This window comes from Ylistrum balloti, unplaced genomic scaffold (assembly GCF_031769215.1).
Source record: "Ylistrum balloti isolate Yb309-2 unplaced genomic scaffold, AGI_CSIRO_Ybal_v1 Utg369832, whole genome shotgun sequence".
Classification (NCBI taxonomy): Eukaryota; Metazoa; Mollusca; class Bivalvia; order Pectinida; family Pectinidae; genus Ylistrum; species Ylistrum balloti.
The window spans coordinates 175391-193939 of NW_026781994.1; the positions used below are offsets into that span (position 1 = coordinate 175391).

The 18549-nt window shown below is 36.3% G+C and overlaps 2 protein-coding genes across 2 annotated transcripts; both read right to left on the bottom strand.

The window, feature by feature from the left end:
- Positions 1 to 826: 826 nt before the first annotated feature.
- LOC132545213 (uncharacterized) lies at positions 827 to 4374 on the bottom strand. The gene is made up of 3 exons (XM_060208889.1): positions 4332 to 4374; positions 2476 to 2653; positions 827 to 1016 (listed from the first exon to the last, which is right to left on the bottom strand). Exons 1-3 carry the CDS (start codon positions 4372 to 4374, stop codon positions 827 to 829), a joined length of 411 nt encoding a protein of 136 aa, XP_060064872.1.
- A 4172-nt stretch (positions 4375 to 8546) lies between these two features.
- LOC132545216 (uncharacterized) lies at positions 8547 to 15447 on the bottom strand. The gene is made up of 4 exons (XM_060208892.1): positions 15387 to 15447; positions 11778 to 11928; positions 11275 to 11378; positions 8547 to 10169 (listed from the first exon to the last, which is right to left on the bottom strand). The coding sequence occupies exons 1-4, from the start codon at positions 15445 to 15447 to the stop codon at positions 9037 to 9039; spliced, it is 1449 nt and encodes a 482-aa protein (XP_060064875.1). The 3' UTR covers positions 8547 to 9036.
- Positions 15448 to 18549: the final 3102 nt, after the last annotated feature.

The following is an 18549-nucleotide window of genomic DNA, read 5'->3' on the forward strand; positions in this document are numbered from 1 at the left end:
TGAGACAAACTATGTCAGAATGTTAAACTGTATAAGCAGAAAGCCACTGTCGGAAAAAAAATCATATAACAATGCAATATATCTACTGGAGACGATAAAACGACAGTGTGTAACAGTCTGTCTACTGGAGACGATAAAACAACATTGTGTAACAGTCTGTCTACTGGAGACGATAAAACAACATTGTGTAACAGTCTGTCTACTGGAGACGATAAAACAACATTGTGTAACAGTCTGTCTACTGGAGACGATAAAACAACATTGTGTAACAGTCTGTCTTCATGAGACGATAAAACAACATTGTGTAACAGTCTGTCTTCAGGAGACGATAAAACAGCAACATTGTGTAACAGTCTGTCTACTGGAGACTATAAAACAACATTGTGTAACAGTATATTTACTGGAGACGATATAACAACATTGTGTAACAGTATGTCTACTGGAGACGATATAACAGCATTATGTAACAGTATATCTACTGGAGACGATAAAACAACATTGTGTAACAGTCTATCTACTGGAGACGATAAAACAACACTGTGTAACAGTCTGTCTACTGGAGACGATAAAACAACATTGTGTAACAGTCTGTCTACTGGAGACTATAAAACAACATTGTGTAACAGTCTGTCTACTGGAGACGATAAAACAGCATTGTGTAACAGTCTGTCTACTGGAGACTACATACGAACTTGGTAAATAATTGAACATTGGTAGAAACAGACATATCTTAATGTTTGCTACTGATTACTGTACAAAGTCAACATCACTAAAAATGTTATAATCTTTTACAGTAATCGGAATATTTTCTGTAACTAAGCGATCACTACTTACGTGTGTTGACGTAAGTAACCGGATTTCCAGTCGGCGATGATGTAACCACACGTCCAGGCGTTGAGCGACGATTTGAGTTCACACAATACACACAAATGAAGACGACAAAAGCTATGAAGAGGCCGATTCCAACTAGACTGCCTATGACTATTCCGGCGATGATTCCGCCAATATTATCCGACCTTGAAACCAAGATAAGGCACGACAACATAACATCAAGCTGCAGTATTCGAAAAAATAAATAAATCCACAGTAACAGGGTATGTAACTGCAAGGCATCAATATGTGTGGAAGTTGTGTCTTGTATGAGGTACATGTATACCATGGTGAAGTGCGAGAATGTCTGCGTGCATGTTTGGCTTTGATTCATTGATGCATGAATGATAATTTGGCGGTTAACTTTATTTTTCATTGTTTACGGCTGTCAAATGGGATTCTCTTTCTATCTTCGTTTTCACTTTCACTTTCATTCCGAGCCCACTCTCCTAACTACCTTTTAATTGGTTTTAACTTTCTTGCTCTCCAGTTGGTCAATATGTCTGTTTTCACGACTCTTTCTTTCTTCCTTTCTCTTTTCCCGAGTCAAAGTGGTATGTCTGTAAGGTGGGTGCCCGATCTTTTTTAAGTGTTGGCAAAACCTGTAAAGGCCAACTGACAACTGGCATGTCCTGTTGGTGCGTATTATTTATTAGAATCCCTCTGATAGCCGTAACTTGTCTGTTTGTAATGTACACATGCGATAGGGGTTTTGTCTGTAATGTACACGTACGATAGGGGTTTTGTCTATAATAGACACGTACGATAGGGGTTTTGTCTGTAATGTACACGTACGATAGGGGTTTTGTCTATAATAGACACATACGATAGGAGTTTTGTCTGTAATGTACACGTACGATAGGGGTTTTGTCTATAATAGACACGTACGATAGGGGTTTTGTCTGTAATGTACACGTACGATAGGGGTTTTGTCTGTAATGTACACGTACGATAGGGGTTTTGTCTGTAATGTACACGTACGATAGGGGTTTTGTCTGTAATGTACACGTACGATAGGGGTTTTGTCTATAATAGACACGTACGATAGGGGTTTTGTCTGTAATGTACACGTACGATAGGGGTTTTGTCTATAATAGACACATACGATAGGGGTTTTGTCTGTAATGTACACGTACGATAGGGGTTTTGTCTGTAATGTACACGTACGATAGGGGTTTTGTCTGTAATGTACACGTACGATAGGGGTTTTGTCTGTAATGTACACGTACGATAGGAGTTTTGTCTGTAATGTACACGTACGATAGGGGTTTTGTCTGTAATGTACACGTACGATAGGGATTTTGTGCAGTTGTATATTTGTCAATTTGTTGCCCTCTTACATATATGTTAATAAAATCCAATTAAAAGTGCATGCGAAAAAATAATAATTATATGTTAATGAAGACGAAAGGAGCTATACATAAACCTGACTTGGTTATATCTATATCCTTTGTTATATATCTATTACTGTGATACACATCCAACGAATTTTGTTTCGTTGATATCATATTGCCATATATGTTATACCGTCTTAATTACTTTTTATTTTCAGTTTTAAAATATGTACACATATTTCATCTCTTAGGGCTCCGACTCCGTACTTACACATAACTTGTGTAGTCGTAGTAATCAACATACTGGGCCTGACAACAGTAGGTGTTAGTGTACCCCCCACAGCATCCTTCACTACAGTAGAAAGATCTATGAGAGTAGTACATCGTCTGATCCCCGTTATTGTAGTAGGAATCCAAAGAGTAACAGTCGGACCCCGCAATAGCAACTCCTGAAAAAATCAACAACATTGTATACTTTCTACAATATTATTTCAGTTGCCATAGCAATGATAAATACATAACTTTGAGTTCTCTTCTTTGTTGTTCTGTAACATTAATAACTATACTTATTCTTTGAGATGACATTGTTCCGTAATATTAAGATTGTACAAAAAAACAAAATGAATAGCAGCTTTTGATACAAATTTAGAGTAAGAAACAGAGAGCCAAAGAATCAACAGAACGCACCATACAGCTGTTTCGTCCTTTTAAGACTTGTCAGTGATACTAAGGGCCTACATTTTGGACCCTAAAGTGATCGAATGAAAAATGTGGACGGTGCTGTGCACTAGCCCCATAATTATATACATTTCGTCGTCTGCATATACCAGATAGTTTAAGAACAGCGTCAGGAATATATGTATATTCTGAACCGTGCCACTATTCGAATGAATGAAAACATGCAGTTTTTGGCAAACCTTTGGAACAATTAGTCAACCGACAATGTCTACCACCTGCTATATCAAAGATTGTAGAAAAGACACACAAGTGAATAACACATATCGATACAAATTTAGAATCAGATGCAGTATAGCCAAATACACTGTAGTGCAATATCATAAACGATAGAGCCAAATCATAACTGAAACTACTTGATAAAGCTGTTTTATCCCAGCGATAAAGACATAGTTTAACCGAACAAAAGAAATGACAAAGTCTAGATTGAGGAGGTACATTACCCCCATGACTGGATAATGATAATATCTCGAAATCCTACAAGTTGTTTGAGCAGCCGTTACCTTTACTATTGATTTCTTCCATATCAAGAATAAAAAAAAATGTTGTCAGTGTTACACCAATGTGTACATATCGTAAAACTATATGATCTATAGCATACCCCACTCCTGAATGCAAATTGTTGGATATCGATTTAACAAACCTTGATATCTGTTAACATTTTAGAGTTTCGTTAGCATATTACGTAATAAGTACCAACATAACACTTTTTTCGCTACCTGAAGCCATATCTATAATGGAGAAAAAATGCTCTACGTAAGATTTTTCTTGTTCGTTTATTAAACTAGAATGCATTTAAATGGGTTTGTAAACAACACAAGAAAGCACATGTAATTAAATAGAAAATAAAGTTAATAAATTTAGAGGTTTTTCAATAATATTTGAGAATTTTGTTTTATCATTTTGCAATTCTCGAATTATTTGAAGAATTAGAAACAATGTTTTCAAACAAAAGAAAGTATTATTTTCAATACCGATTGATAAAATCGTATCCCTGCCATGTTTCTGATAACACGCTTTGCTGAATCCTTCAGCAAGTGCACTGAGGCGCATCTTTATTGATAAAAACCCGTATGTGATCATTATTATATGACATAAATCTTTGGTTTGACCACCTGTTGCAAGGGAATTGATAATATCCATACAGTACAAATGTGTGGTAAAGACATATTGCGTGTAAGGGTAAAGTAGACATGCCTACAAGTAGACAGAAATAACATTTTATACAAATGTATAGAAGCTTGCCTATATCTCACTGACAATGTTTACATACTAGTAATACCATCTTTAGCGACACCTTTTGTTCTCCAAATTATATAATAAATGACAATAAACAATGTGGAAGAATATTTATCGGGCCTCTGATTAACAACGTATGTAAAAGTTTCTTACCTGTACATGACAGCAGCACAAACAACATACCCAGTGCCGCCATGTTGGAGGATATGTGACCTCGACAGTTATTTTTAGCTATTACCTGTCGACACGAACAGCTCGCTAAAACTGGTTATGGATGAACGGATATTGACAATAACCAGGTGGTTAGAATGATGCTTTAAAGTGGCATGCAATTAGAGCAAGAAAATTGATATTCAACATATACATACGTATTTAAGCAAAGGTTAAAAGATAGGGACGACAATGTATCCCAACAGTAATATTTTATCTCAGTTTTATGCATGAAAACCAAACATCAGCTCGCCGCATTGTCAACATACCATCGTAAGTTACAGCAATAAATGTAAGTATACTGTGATATGTTGTACTCGACATAACATAAAAGCATTCAAATACATCGGAAAGACCGTAATAAAATTTTAGCTCGTCATGTAGTGACTATTTGGGAAACTATTGATCGATGATGCAAAACATGTCACTGATCCATAAAGTAAAATTGTCTACACGTGTTTGTTCTGAACAGACCTCTGAACACGGTAAGAGTTGTGATCTGGAGATTTACATTTTGTTAGCAGAACTGTTTATACGTGCAGTGGTAGCTTTAAACATGGGGTTGTATTACGTTCTGCTACCCAGCTAAAGATTATACAAAAGACACCTTTTAATGCAAATATAGAATTAGATACTTAAGAGTCAAACAATGGATTAAACTGCATCACACAGTTGTCCTTCACGTACTCGTCAGTGATACGAAGTGTCTAAATATTGAAGATAAGGAGGCGAGTGAGGAACATCAAACGTGATCGAAAGAAATGTCAAAATTATAGACGTCATGTTTTGTTATGAACAAGGCTGTTTGATTGCTAGTTATGGATGGAAATGATTCTTCTTAAATTCATACTGACATACAACAGAAATTTTATTATGTATGTGTTGTCGTGTACATACTTATTTGACTCTAGCAAAACTTTTTAATAGCATCGCTTATAAGGTACGTTGTAAAAAGCACCCTTTTCTAGGTGTCTCTTTTCAACACAACATTTGTTTAAATAACATGTGTCATCAAATTGTGGAACATGTGCTTTTTGAGAAAAAACATCTTTGTTTCCTTCTGTTCCACTCCAAGTCACTAACAGGAACCAATGCAGGCCGTGCTTAGTCTGGTATTGTTTCAACAGAACTATTGATATTGATATATTTGTAGTCTTCCTTAACTACAATGCGAGCTAGGGGAATATGTATTCAACAGTAACTAATCATTTCTCAAAATCCTAATTAAAACTGCTATTCTCAATCAGTGCTGTTTATATTGCTACATTGAAATGTCAAAATATATTAACAACAAAACAGTGTATTCTATAAACCATCATGCACGACCATTTCGCCACTTTTTATGACAATGATTTACATGTGCAAGCCTCTTATGAATGTCTTTAGTATCTAACGTGACATAACGTCGGCTGGTGACTTTCCAATGTTTTCGGTGCGACATTTTGTCCTACCACCATGTGTTTTAATTAGTTTCTACATTGTATTATATGAAACAACAAATATTTCACTCATTGTTTAGAACGAAAGATAATAATTTTTTGAAATGATGATTTTTGTCCATCATTTTGTGTTCGAAATTTTAAGTTATGTACACGAGCGATTCACGAGTGTAAGTAAAGTAACTTGTAATGTTTAAAAAAAAATGGTGTTATTACATTTTTGTCTTTTACACAGTCTTTTAAATAATTCAAAAATTAAGAATTTGTGGAAATAGTATCATAAAAATATATATTTTCTTCAAACTTTTGGCCCTTAGCATCACTGAAGAGTCTTTGATGGACAAAACACCTATATGATGCAGTTCAATTAATTGTTTTGTTCTACTTTATCTAACTCTAAATGATCAGAAGATGCTATTCACTTGTGTGTGTTTTGTACAATCTTTGATTTGTTTAAAGTCGTTTTCTTGTACGTAACAGTATGACAGATAGACCCATTAGCAACCGCTAAACACAAACATATCCCGCTGAATGAAAGGAATACTTATATATCCTATTCACTTCAGACTATTAAAGTTAATCATCAAAGTATACTCATAAGTTACCTAAATTAGATAATCAATTGTTAAACCTGTGTTTTTCCTTTAAATGATGCCAAGTCCAGATTAGATATTTCAGTTATTATTGCCAGAAACCAAAAAGTCGTGATAAAGATGGAAAAATGCATTAGCTATTTATCTGATAAAGAGTTAGACCCTGATAATCTATTACACGTTGAACGCGACGACAACTCCACCACTCAAATAATGTTCTCCCATCTGTTTTAGTCCGAAGGAACAGACCATGTTTTACTACTCTGTCAGCAAACGTACTGTACTATTGCCAACGATTCAGATTTGTAGAAAATCTAGAATATTCCTCGACATTAACAGATTGTCCGTGTCTTAATCATCTTTTCTTTGTCAGTTGGAAAATCATAGCTGTGGCACAAAGAAAAATAATCTACGTGTAGCTCAAAAAGCAAGATAGAATATCAGTATATAGTGAGACATGCATGCAGGAGTACTAAATGGATTTTCATTATCCAGATAACTGCATATTTTCATTCCAATTTAACACACCTATGCTATTTTCACAGTAAAACGGAAAGTTTTTCGTAAAGTTCCGTCGAAATTGAGAGTAATGATACATTTTCTTTAATTCTAATACTTTTGTGACTGCTATCAAGATATCGTAATAGAATGATTTGATTGATCCAGTTCGAATTTCAGGAAAGCGAAAATGACCAATCTCAGACGGACATGATCCTTTGAAGATTTCAAAGGACCGACAACCAACTTCAAAGCCAGTACAAAATATCGTTATACGACCTCAAAATTAGTTTGACGAACACCAAACGATCAAACTACATGTAGTCCTCTTGTCTTATACGCAAGATGTCGCACATGGCACCTTCATTTTTGCCATGAAATGTTCCTGGGATGCAGAAAGCGATGGTGAGCGTAACGCCTGGAGTATCGAGGATGTACACTATCGTTCTCACTGTATATTGTAACTTTGTCCTATGTATGTGGCGTCCGTTTTATTATTTCGTATCTTGATAAAGGGCAGATCGTCGAGAAAATGTAACAATCGAAATTGTCATTATTACTTCACACGTGGTATATTGATGGTAAAATAACAAACATATACACAAATAGAGTAGTGACCCATTCCTTGACGTTTGTTAAAACACTTTCATTTTGCAACAAACGTTTGGTTCACCTAAGAAAATGTATTCAATCGAAAATAATTTTTAATCAAACTGCCCAAATCGGTATGATTTCAGTACCGGATGTTGATACTTCAGGTACACCTAAAATTGTCAGGAAGTTGAAATTTATAGAAAGGCGGTTGAATTGTCTTTTTTTTTCATACAAGTAAATAATATAAACAACAAATTCATTATAAAAATATATTTGGCGATTTTACTAGTAATATCGTAAAATGACTTTCAATTGTAGGTATGTTTTAATCATAATACATATCAAAATTATTCTGTTTTAGTTATGAGTTAATAATACACTTTGCCTAATTAATTATATATATATATATGCATACAGCTATCATAAACAACATTTTTCATTCCGTGATAGAATTGTTATATAAAAGGACCTGTCTGTAAGGTAAAGGGATGTCAACTTTTTGTTTCAACTACTGTTTAATAGGTTGCAAAATTAATACAATCTGATAATACATTTTGAAATGTACCAATGAGTAACTGAAGAGAAAGTCTGGTTTATTTCCGTTAGAAATTATTATAATTAACGTTTTAAAGATTGTACACTTTATCTAGTTAGGTTTATAAAAAGAACGTTCAAAATATGATAATGAAATTACATTACGTGACTATGCATTTACATGATATAAAGCGAAAGCGGATATGATCATTTGACACTTCCGCTCTTGTCTCTCAGAACCAAATACAACATTGCGACATCTGGTCTGGTCTGGTTAATCAAAACCATTTGCAACTTTTCAAATATTACATATTACACAAGTAAACACATTAAGCGGAATGTCTATGGCAATGTGCAAGATGCAAAGAAGCATATTCGAAAACGTTGAATTGATGCAAAAACGAAAGTCAATTTCAACAACATACACAATTGTATAAATGTGAAATAAGTGAATTAATTTTCATTTTTTTAATCCTTGGGTAAAACCCGAAGTACATATTCTATATAATCTTTGACAATAGTTCTTTAATTGCACATGAACGTCATCACTTCTAAAGGAAGAAGCTGTATACTTTTTTATCAAGCCTTTAACTGTTACATAAAAGTCCCTCTCATTCCAGTGGTATTGTGTGAAGAAGATATTTGAATTAAACATTTTATCAACTGAAGACAAATTATCTGCCAAATGTAATATAACATCAAAACACTGGATTTTTTTTGTCTTTTGAATGATAATAAACATTTGATATCGATATTTCGTTTTTTTTTTCATGTGTAAAACATCGTGCGCCGACCTAAGACAAAAACTCTTTTCCCTTCCATTATCATCTATCCTCAAACGCACCTATCATCACGTGACGTGGATTATCTTGCACCAAAGTAACTTTGTTCTGCAGTAGTCGTTTACCACGTGATAAGTCTGTATTCTTCAGTGACACCTTTCACATAACACTTAAGAATTGATGATGCGGCAGTTCATCCCGCCGATGACTAATTGAAGAAGTAGTCATCTGTTTCTGGTTCACCAACCCGTCGCGTGCTCCTTCCAAGACCACGGTAAACGAAGCCATCTCCGCCTCCGTACTCATCTCCGTCTCTCTCCTTCACAGTCGCGCGATGTGATTGTCGGTAATCGGTGTCTCGGACAACGGTTGCACGCTGGGAACGCCGCATACGGGGAGAACCATAACTATAGTCATCTGCACGCACTGTAGTGCGACGTTGTATCGTTGGACTTTGATCTAGTTCAACTATCTTGGCTCTAGGGGGTTCTTCATAAGTTCTAAATGCGGATCGACGAAGACTTCGTGCATAAATGTTATCGGGCACTTCAACGGTTTCTATAATGCGAGTAGGTTCGGGTTCCACTTCAATTCTCCGTAATCTTGGTTTTTCCTGTTCTACGTACACCAATTGTGGTTCCGGCTGCGGTTGCTCTACATAGACGATTTCTCTTTGAGGTGTCGGGGGTCGTGGAGCGTCAACATACACGACTTGTGGAGGAGGTGGTGGTGGCGGCGTCGGCGGAGGGTTCATCATTACGATAGGAGGTGGAGGAGTTCTCGGTCGTGGCTGTACTGGAGGATCTATCATGACAACAGGCGCTGGTGGTGTTGGTATCCGTGGCATTTTTGGTGCTTCGATGTGGACAATAGGTGTCGGAGGACGAGGAATTTCAGGCAATTCCGGTGCTTCAACATAAACAATTGGTGCGGGAGGTTCAGGAATGGGAGGAAGTTTTGGTGGATCAACATGCACAATTGGAGCTGGTGGTGTTTTCGGTCTGGGAATCGGAGGCAGAGAAAGCTTGACAACGGGAGGCGGCGGTGTTTCTGGTTTAGGTAAAGGAGGTACCTCCACGTAGAGAGTCTGTCGCGGTTGTGGAGGAGGTGGGGGAACTTCCATAAATACTATCTTTGGAGGCAGAGGGGGAGGTGGAGGCGCAACCACAGGGACAATTTCAATAGGCTGCGGAGGAGGAGGTGGTTGAACTATAACTTCCTGGCGCATAGGTCGCGGCATCACCGCTGGTGGTGGCATTAACATTTGCTTCGGTGGCGCCACCGGGGGCATCACCGGGGGCATTTCCACAGGCTCTTCAACAATTACTTCCTCTTCGGCCACTGAAACAAGTTACAATCCGTAAAAATGCATGTATTCGTTTATATTATCATTTGACATAGAATGATTTCTGTTTCAAAGAGGATAATGAAAGCAGTCGACTTTTCCCCTCGCCTAAACGACGGTGTGCATGAAAAAACAAAAGAATGGTTGATAATTCCTATTGCTACTACCAACATTCTAGCCTCAATGATATAAATAGCCATAGACATTTAGATTAATATCAGTAAATCCTTTGTTGTAAGGAACATTTGTTTGAAATTATCGCGCGAATTTATGCAATGAGCATGTGTTTTGTAAAAACAATAGAAATAAAAAAATCTATTTGTTACGGAGGCCGTTAAAGAAGTCCCTCAAACCACCCCTGCTATCGTATATAATGAAAATTGAAGAAGGAAGTTATTATCTTTACCAGTCTATCTACACTACAACAAGAAACCTGACGCCTGGCGTACATATTCTAGACCGGAGAGGCAGTCATGCATCATTCAAGTAAAGCATGGCCAAGTCAGCAGACTCTAGCAGACAACACTTACTCCTATCAAGTGGTTATCAAAGGTTCGAAGAACCTTTACATGCAACATGTTATGGGTGCTTTTAGTGCATCGTTTGCAGATTTTATTTGAGAGAGAAAGCAATATTTGGCCAAATTAGCCATAGCCTACGATGGATGTTTACGTTTGTCTATTGTTTACAGTTCATATACAAAGGAAGTTATCTCTAATGCGAAAATGATAACGCCACTATATCAAGATGAGGTCGCTAAAGTATTCAAATTACTTCCTTCGAATATGTATCACTACACGTCATCCTTGTCGGTATATTGACTCCAAAAACTAGTTTAAATGATGTTGGTATATTGTCTACTACTTTCACGCTAGTTTTAAATTTTGTCTATCAACAGCAACTTATGTGAATTGCAGATATTGTCAACTACCGTGACGTCACAGATGATGGCATTCCTTGTCGTCCCCTTTGAGTCACACTTTATACCATATATACAAAATGACGTCACAGGTTATAAAATGTATCCAATATGACGTCATAATTACATGAATTTTCGACAAAACTTTGACATCAAATCGGACCACACAAATGATAACATACCTCGATGTTTCCAGAAAATGACATATACGATGATAACTATGACAATTATGGCCCCTATCAGACAGAGGATGGCGACAAGAACGGCGGCGATTCCGGCCGGCGAGCTGTGGATGAAATATGGAAACACATGTTACTGACTACAACTCTATAGATAAAATTGTTTTCTGATTTCATATCGACCAACATCAATCGCCAAACTCTAATATTATATATTACAAGCAATCGAAATTTCTTTTCGAGATTTCCATATCTCTAAAATCGTTGAAAAAAGTCTTATTGTATTTTCGTTAATAAGTATAGGAAACAATACCACCAAACAACGCATTTTTACAAGAACTTTTTATTGAATCTTTCAACCCTTTAAAGGAGACATTTAACACCCAATAACCCTTTAGTAGCACATAGAGCCATGCATTCTTGTACTCTGATTTAAACAATAATCCAAGGAACCGAACATTTCACACACAAGTCATGTTGATGAAAGTTGTCTTCAAAATACTTACAAACTGTTGCAGCAGTATTCGTTTGGTGCATCCCCACAGCACAAGTATTCTCCATAACAGACCCGAGGAGCAGTAGTCGATACGCGGATATTGGCTGCATTATAGGTGAAATATGAAACTGTTCCACACTCGACATCAGCCTTCACCACGACTGCAACAAACATTTAAATCTAGCATGAAATCATGCTTTCAATGTATTCTTCAATAAAATATCTACAAAAACGTATAAACAGACATTAAAATCACCTACAAAAAACTATGTACATTGATGTACATGCAGAGCGGTGTCCAGACGACTGAGCCCGATTCAATCCATGTTAAATTTTGTAAAGTTCCCTCTTCCTCATTACATAGCGTTCTCCGATGTTCGTGGTCGCGACATCGAGCAAGATATTTCATCCTTTAACTCTGGCTCGTGTGTATTGGGTTACTATCAATCTCCTTGAGGATTACAATTTAAGTTAAGTAGAATGTATTATGACGAAGCATTATTCCAATCCGGTGTGTAAGCAGACCAATTGATACTTAACAAATGTGTAACTTCTAGTTACTAGTTGTGCTTATTTTTTAAAACTGAATTTTCTGTGTAAATTGTTTTGGTTTTGAATTTCACAGGTAATCTTGTTATTTATCCAGCTATATCGACAACAATACAAATATATAAATAACTCCAATAGTGAGATGATAAAGGGCGACAACTCTAAATTTGCCAATTAAATTCATATGTAGCCATACGAAAATTAAGTAGAAAAAGAAAAGAAAAAACATACAAACAACGCAGTATATTTGTGCTATAGACTTGAGCAGATAACCATAACAAGTAAGTTGAGCCAACGACGAAATATTATATGATTTTAGCACACATTGAAACCAATCTTTCTCAATCCTCCAAATCACCAGTGCCAATTCTTTATCATTTTAAAAGGTTTTCTCGTGATATACAGTACATGGGCAGCAATTTCAGGGAGAATGTGAATATCATAATCTCGACCTTCCCAGTATGTCCTTGCCCCGCAGCTTTTACAATGATAGAAATCACCAGAGGTTTTAGCTGAGAAGTTGACAATCTAGCATCCGTAATACCGTTATACAAACCACCCACGTTGCTTGAAATTCCGTTATGATTTCAAAGACAGAATAAACCCGTAGCTCGAAATATTAATGGTTCTTTTTATATACTTTTTACAAACTAATAAGACACATTTTGAGATGCCAAGCGAAGTCCTTCCATTTCACTTTCCGATATATTGATAACGTCTTGAAAATGTCCATCGTATATTTCCATCAATTTTGGAAACCAAGCATACAGCAGACCACTTCTTCAGTTGCTTTCCTCTACTCTATTTCTTCCTTCAACGAAATCAAGATGGACAACTTTCCACCTAGCTGCATACGCATGGTGATTTTATTTTCTGTTTTGTGAATTTTCTATTTCTGAATAGCAACATCCCCATCGTATGGTGCTTACATGTCTCGGTTGATTCGATATTTCAGAGACTGTACCAAATATCATCCTTTTTGTGCAAGATGTCGGCGACTGACAGACGAACTCACAATACAGGGTTTCAAGGGATGCAGAATAAGGGGACATTTGAAAGTCATTATAATGTCTTATTTAGAAATAGGCTATTCTTGTGCAGCATGAAGTTGAACGTGTTTGATTATCAGTAACATGCGGTTTTGTCAATCTTTACCTTCTCTCTCTTAAGAGCGTGACATTACTTAATTGGATTGACCAAGATTTTTATGACGGGTTTCGTTCATGAAATAGAAGACGCTTACTCTTCCGGAACACCTTGTTTTAGTCTCTTTATATTTTTCCAGATGTCCCCTTGTAAACTTTTCTATTGTTCATGTTTGCCCAGTGACTTTGAATTAAAATTGTGTTGACAAACGGTAATAACTTTGTATATATTTAAAACATCGTCAATATTTACCTCCATGTACACTCTGCAACCCCCGCTCTGATAGAAAAAGAGTATGAGACACACAGTACAGAAAGATGGGTTACAGACATCATAAATTGATGTTGTTCTCCAGGGTTTTCGTTTAGGAATAGCATTATAACGAAATGAACTATGTGTCTGTGAAGGTGTGACTAGATTACTTGTTAACCTCAAGTACAATAGATCGCGTGAATTTGTGAGTGTCAGTTTAATGTATCAAGAGAGAGTTTATCTTATTTGTAAACTGCCTTTAACTCAATCTTTAAATTCAAAATATACACCCGTCATGACATTGACATACAATTTTTAATGTAGAATAGAAAACGATGACTCTATTAAATCGTATATCTAGCCTTAACTACTTACCTTATTTAAAAGAATTTTACTAGATCCGATAAAAATGACCATTGATGACAAATCCACTACCAGATATTCCAACAATGAATGGAGAGAAAAACAACGCATTCTGTGAGACATTGAGGCATCATCAGCTGTGATCTCTATTAGAAAGAGTCCATTACATTTTATGGAAGATAGGTTCAAATACTTTTTATGTACTTTACTACATCAATGAAATTGTTATGATCGTACACCGGATAACGTATATAGGACAAAACCAATGGCCCCTGAAGGTCAAGTACACCGACCGACGAAGCCATCGCCCTCATGCTTTGTATGTCAAGTTTTCAATAGGTTTACCGATTTAACTAACATTTGTATTCGCCTAATGTTTTAGTGTTAACAATTGACGACCTTGTGAATGAAAGGTTCCACTTTCGATTAGTCATAGTTTAACTCTAAAAAAAATAATAACAGACGAATGGATCAGAATGAAACACAGTGTCAAGTGTTTAGGCTTTGTTTGTGAGAAAGACGTGTCCGGTTTAGTGGGGTAGGTGGTTGGCGTGAGGGATGCAGGCGGGGAGAAAATGGTTCGTTTTGGAAATCTAATGTTCTTAGAAAGCTGAGATCACTGGCATGGCCATCTTGTGCTACTGTAGTTTTGTCTTTGTGAGAGACACTTTGACTCAATAGCAAGTTGTTTCGATGGCGTTGCCACAGCTACAACGAGACCCCGCCTGGTTTACGCTGGTATAATCCCAGACAAACAAATACAACAGACTAAGTCTTACGTCAATTGTCAACATTTTGACCTGTTGTCCTGAACATCTTTTTAGCATTGTTTCTTGTTTTTAGTATAGCCCTTATATCACCACCTGTTCGTCGACTAGTACAGATTTCCCTGTTGTTGCACTGTACTCCGCCTTTTCTTCTTAACACTTGTGAAATCGGAACAAAATAATGGATTTTTTTCATTGATGATGAAGTGGTGGGTCATTGAAAAGGAAATGGGAAAACAACATGGTATTAAATATATGTCCATAAAGCTTACAAGACTTTTTTCAGTAGATTTTCTACATTAAGACACGATAACGTCAAGGTCTAAGTTAAACCCAGTGAGCTACAGCGTAATTCTTCATAACAACAAGTTTTAGCCCGGACAATGATCCATGGGGAAATTGTATGGTAATTATAGCCTATTGAATGTTGTAGTGGTGGTATGTCATATACACAAGAATGTCGACTATCGTATTGTGTCAAGGCACAGATTAGCCCTGCTGTTACAAATCCCTCTTTTAGAGTTTTTCGCTTTACAACTTACCGAACTGTTGTCCTTGCCGAACTGTTGGCCTTGCCGAACTGTTGCCGGAGTTTAGATTCATGTTTTCGTTACGTCTTGGAGTTTAAATAGTATTAGCTTCAAGTTGTAAAATGAACGGTATGGGTTTATATAGAGGGCGGATGAATCGGGAGAAATTGAAGAGAGACTTGATAGAAAATAGATTGTGGGTGTATATAGAAAAGAGAAAGTTGGATGTAACATGAATGGGAGTGACAATGTGTGTTTGATAGTGTGTAGTACTTGCCCTGTCAATCAAGAAATTCGCACAGCATAAGACTATCCTACCTTAATAGAAAAGAAATGTTGCCATATGGAGGAACATTTCATTTGTGATTGAAAAATAGTGACGAAGCTCTTCAAGTAAAATTTTGTAAATATGGAAATATCATTAATTTTGCTGTTGGTAATGAAAAAATAATATATGACGCAAGTTATTTCAGAAAATTTCCGTTCCGTGAGGAAAGGTAGTCATTTAAATAATTCGCACGTTAGCATAGTCGCTTTCTGCGTCTCCGCTCTGATACAGTTAAAGTCTACATGTAGGTTATCTAGTGTATCTAATGACAAGATACATACATACATACAGACACATACATACAGACAGGGGGTACCCGAAGGTTACGTGATGAAACAACCCAGAGTGTTCGTTCGTAGACAGGCGGGGTTTACTTCCATGTTTGTATTTATACGAGTGACAAGAAACTGTTGGACAGGGATGTGAGTTTTACGGTTAGTTAATTTCGGCAGCTGTGATTAACTATATCGCCGTAAAAGATCAGATGACATGCACAGAGAAGATAGTGATACTTAGCTGTAATCGATACTAAGATCTCTAGATTGACACGTTCAGGACACTAAAATCTACATTAAACTTTGACGTATATGTGGTTGTATATTCAAACAGATTTGTTTTAAGTTTGTTACACAACATAGTAATAAGGGAAAACCTCTTGTTTACGTTTTGAACATCAGTGAATTAACACTAAACAAAACTACCAACGACTCCCAGAAATACTAATTCCTCCCAAACATTAATCTTACCTGCGGCGAGCGTGAGAATTAGGGCGAGGGTTGCCCCTCCCCTTTCCGACATTTTTAACATCTCCGTCCGGGATTTGGGGGATATTCTCACATCCACCCGATCAACGTATCACACCCTCCTCCGGTGTACGGATGTTACGCCTCGTCTCACACACATTAAAACAGGTTTGCCGAGCTAACGTTACGGTAGAGTGTACACGTACACCCTGCTGACTATATATATCCCATTGTAAAAGATTTCAATTGTGCTGGCGTCGTGCTTTAAATACCACTAGACCCAATAGTTACCCATTTTTTGCGGCTTACCTGTTTCCATTTATCTTAAAGTCCGGTTTGGTAATATCATAGCTTATAAAATGTTTTACTTGAATACACGATTTCTCAATTATACAGGTACACGTGACACACAAATCTGTGTAATGTTGTAAATTTCTCTATATCAAAAGAGGCGAGTGCCGTGAGTAATCACTTTAACAGGTATGACGTGTACAATTAAACGTTTTGAACTGCCCTATCAAGTTAATTTCTCATCAAATATAAATTTTCGTAAAGTTTGTTCAGTATCTATCTTATTTATTTCACTAATTCTTTTCTCCGTCTCGTTTCCCTACCATATTCAGTATTTTGAGTTTAAGTTTGTCGGGATTCATGAGGATAAGCTCTGATGTTGCTTCTCGGTTAAAAATGCAACTTTGCACTAAGTTAAAAGTTTTATCAATACATACAAATGTGAGATACTTAAATATCTCTCAATTTCATTCTAACATCTAGCGTGTCATTCATTGCACCGGGAGTAAAACAAAGGGAAGTAACTCTGAGAGACAAGAAATTCTCCAGCGTCACTCATCTTGCACATTTCAAGAGAAGGTAGATACACACTCTACAGATACACAAGCACACAAAATGTGCCACTAGAACAGATATTGTACATCTTTTCTATGTAAGAAACCTTACCTGTCCTTCACAAGTAAGGTATACTTCTCTATGGCTTGGATTCAATAATTTTCCTGTACAAAATTTCTGGCAGAATATCATTTTCGACTTGTGATGCGATGTTCGACAAACACCAGGGCAAACAACTTTGTTTGTTAAACGCAATTGCTCTACAACTGCAATTGAAGCAAATATGAGCTCAACTATTGTATAAAATATAAAGAAAAAGAAAGTATTTGAGTTGTGTAGTCAATATAAGCGTCGGCTAGTGCAAAAGAAAATCTAGTTCATGTCATTTCATTAAGGGATATGACAAATCAACGTTTAAATGGGATTCTTACTGCGTTCAGGTGCCCACCATAGTATAAGCAGGTATTGAGTTGACAAGCTGTATTTTAACAGTTTGCTAGTTATCGAAAGAACTTTATCCAATGGAAGACAGTTGATAAGTGTCTGTTTCGCGCAATATTAAGATATTTACTAAGGATATCCACTGGACTTGTACAGCCAAAGATGTTTTCGTTGTTTATCAATTTCCGAACTACAGTATCACAGGGCTATTTGGGGACTTGTCTACTTTGTAGAAGCTGGTGTCTAATTCTGGAAACCTACAACTATGGGAGTTTATCTAATTTACATAACTTTTATAAAGAATACATTTTCTGCTCATCTGCTCGTTTGGTAATTTTACGTTTTATTTTGAACACAACAAACTGTCCTTCTTATTGAACTTTATCGCTTACTCAAAAAATGTAATGGGTAAAAAACAGGGTTCGGTCAGACAAAACTATAATTTCAGGCCACTTTTACGACCTTTTTGGATGCTTCCGTTAGTTGGCATCATATATATTTCTATATTAGTCACTAGATGACATGTAATATGTTGTCACATTCAACATAAATAAATATTTCAAGTTTATGGAATGACGCACCAACCGAAATCAACTGTAAAATTGTAACACATCAGATTTTCTTGTCACCATTTTCCATGCAATTTTTTCGTATACAATTTCTATATAGTTTGACAAAGATTATAATGAGAACAAGGTAAGGTTATAAGAACAATTACAAATTTTACTTACATATCACCAATATTATTATCATAAATCGTAAACATGTCTTTAAATTACATATGTCAATAACCACGACCTCAGGACCTGTTCGATCT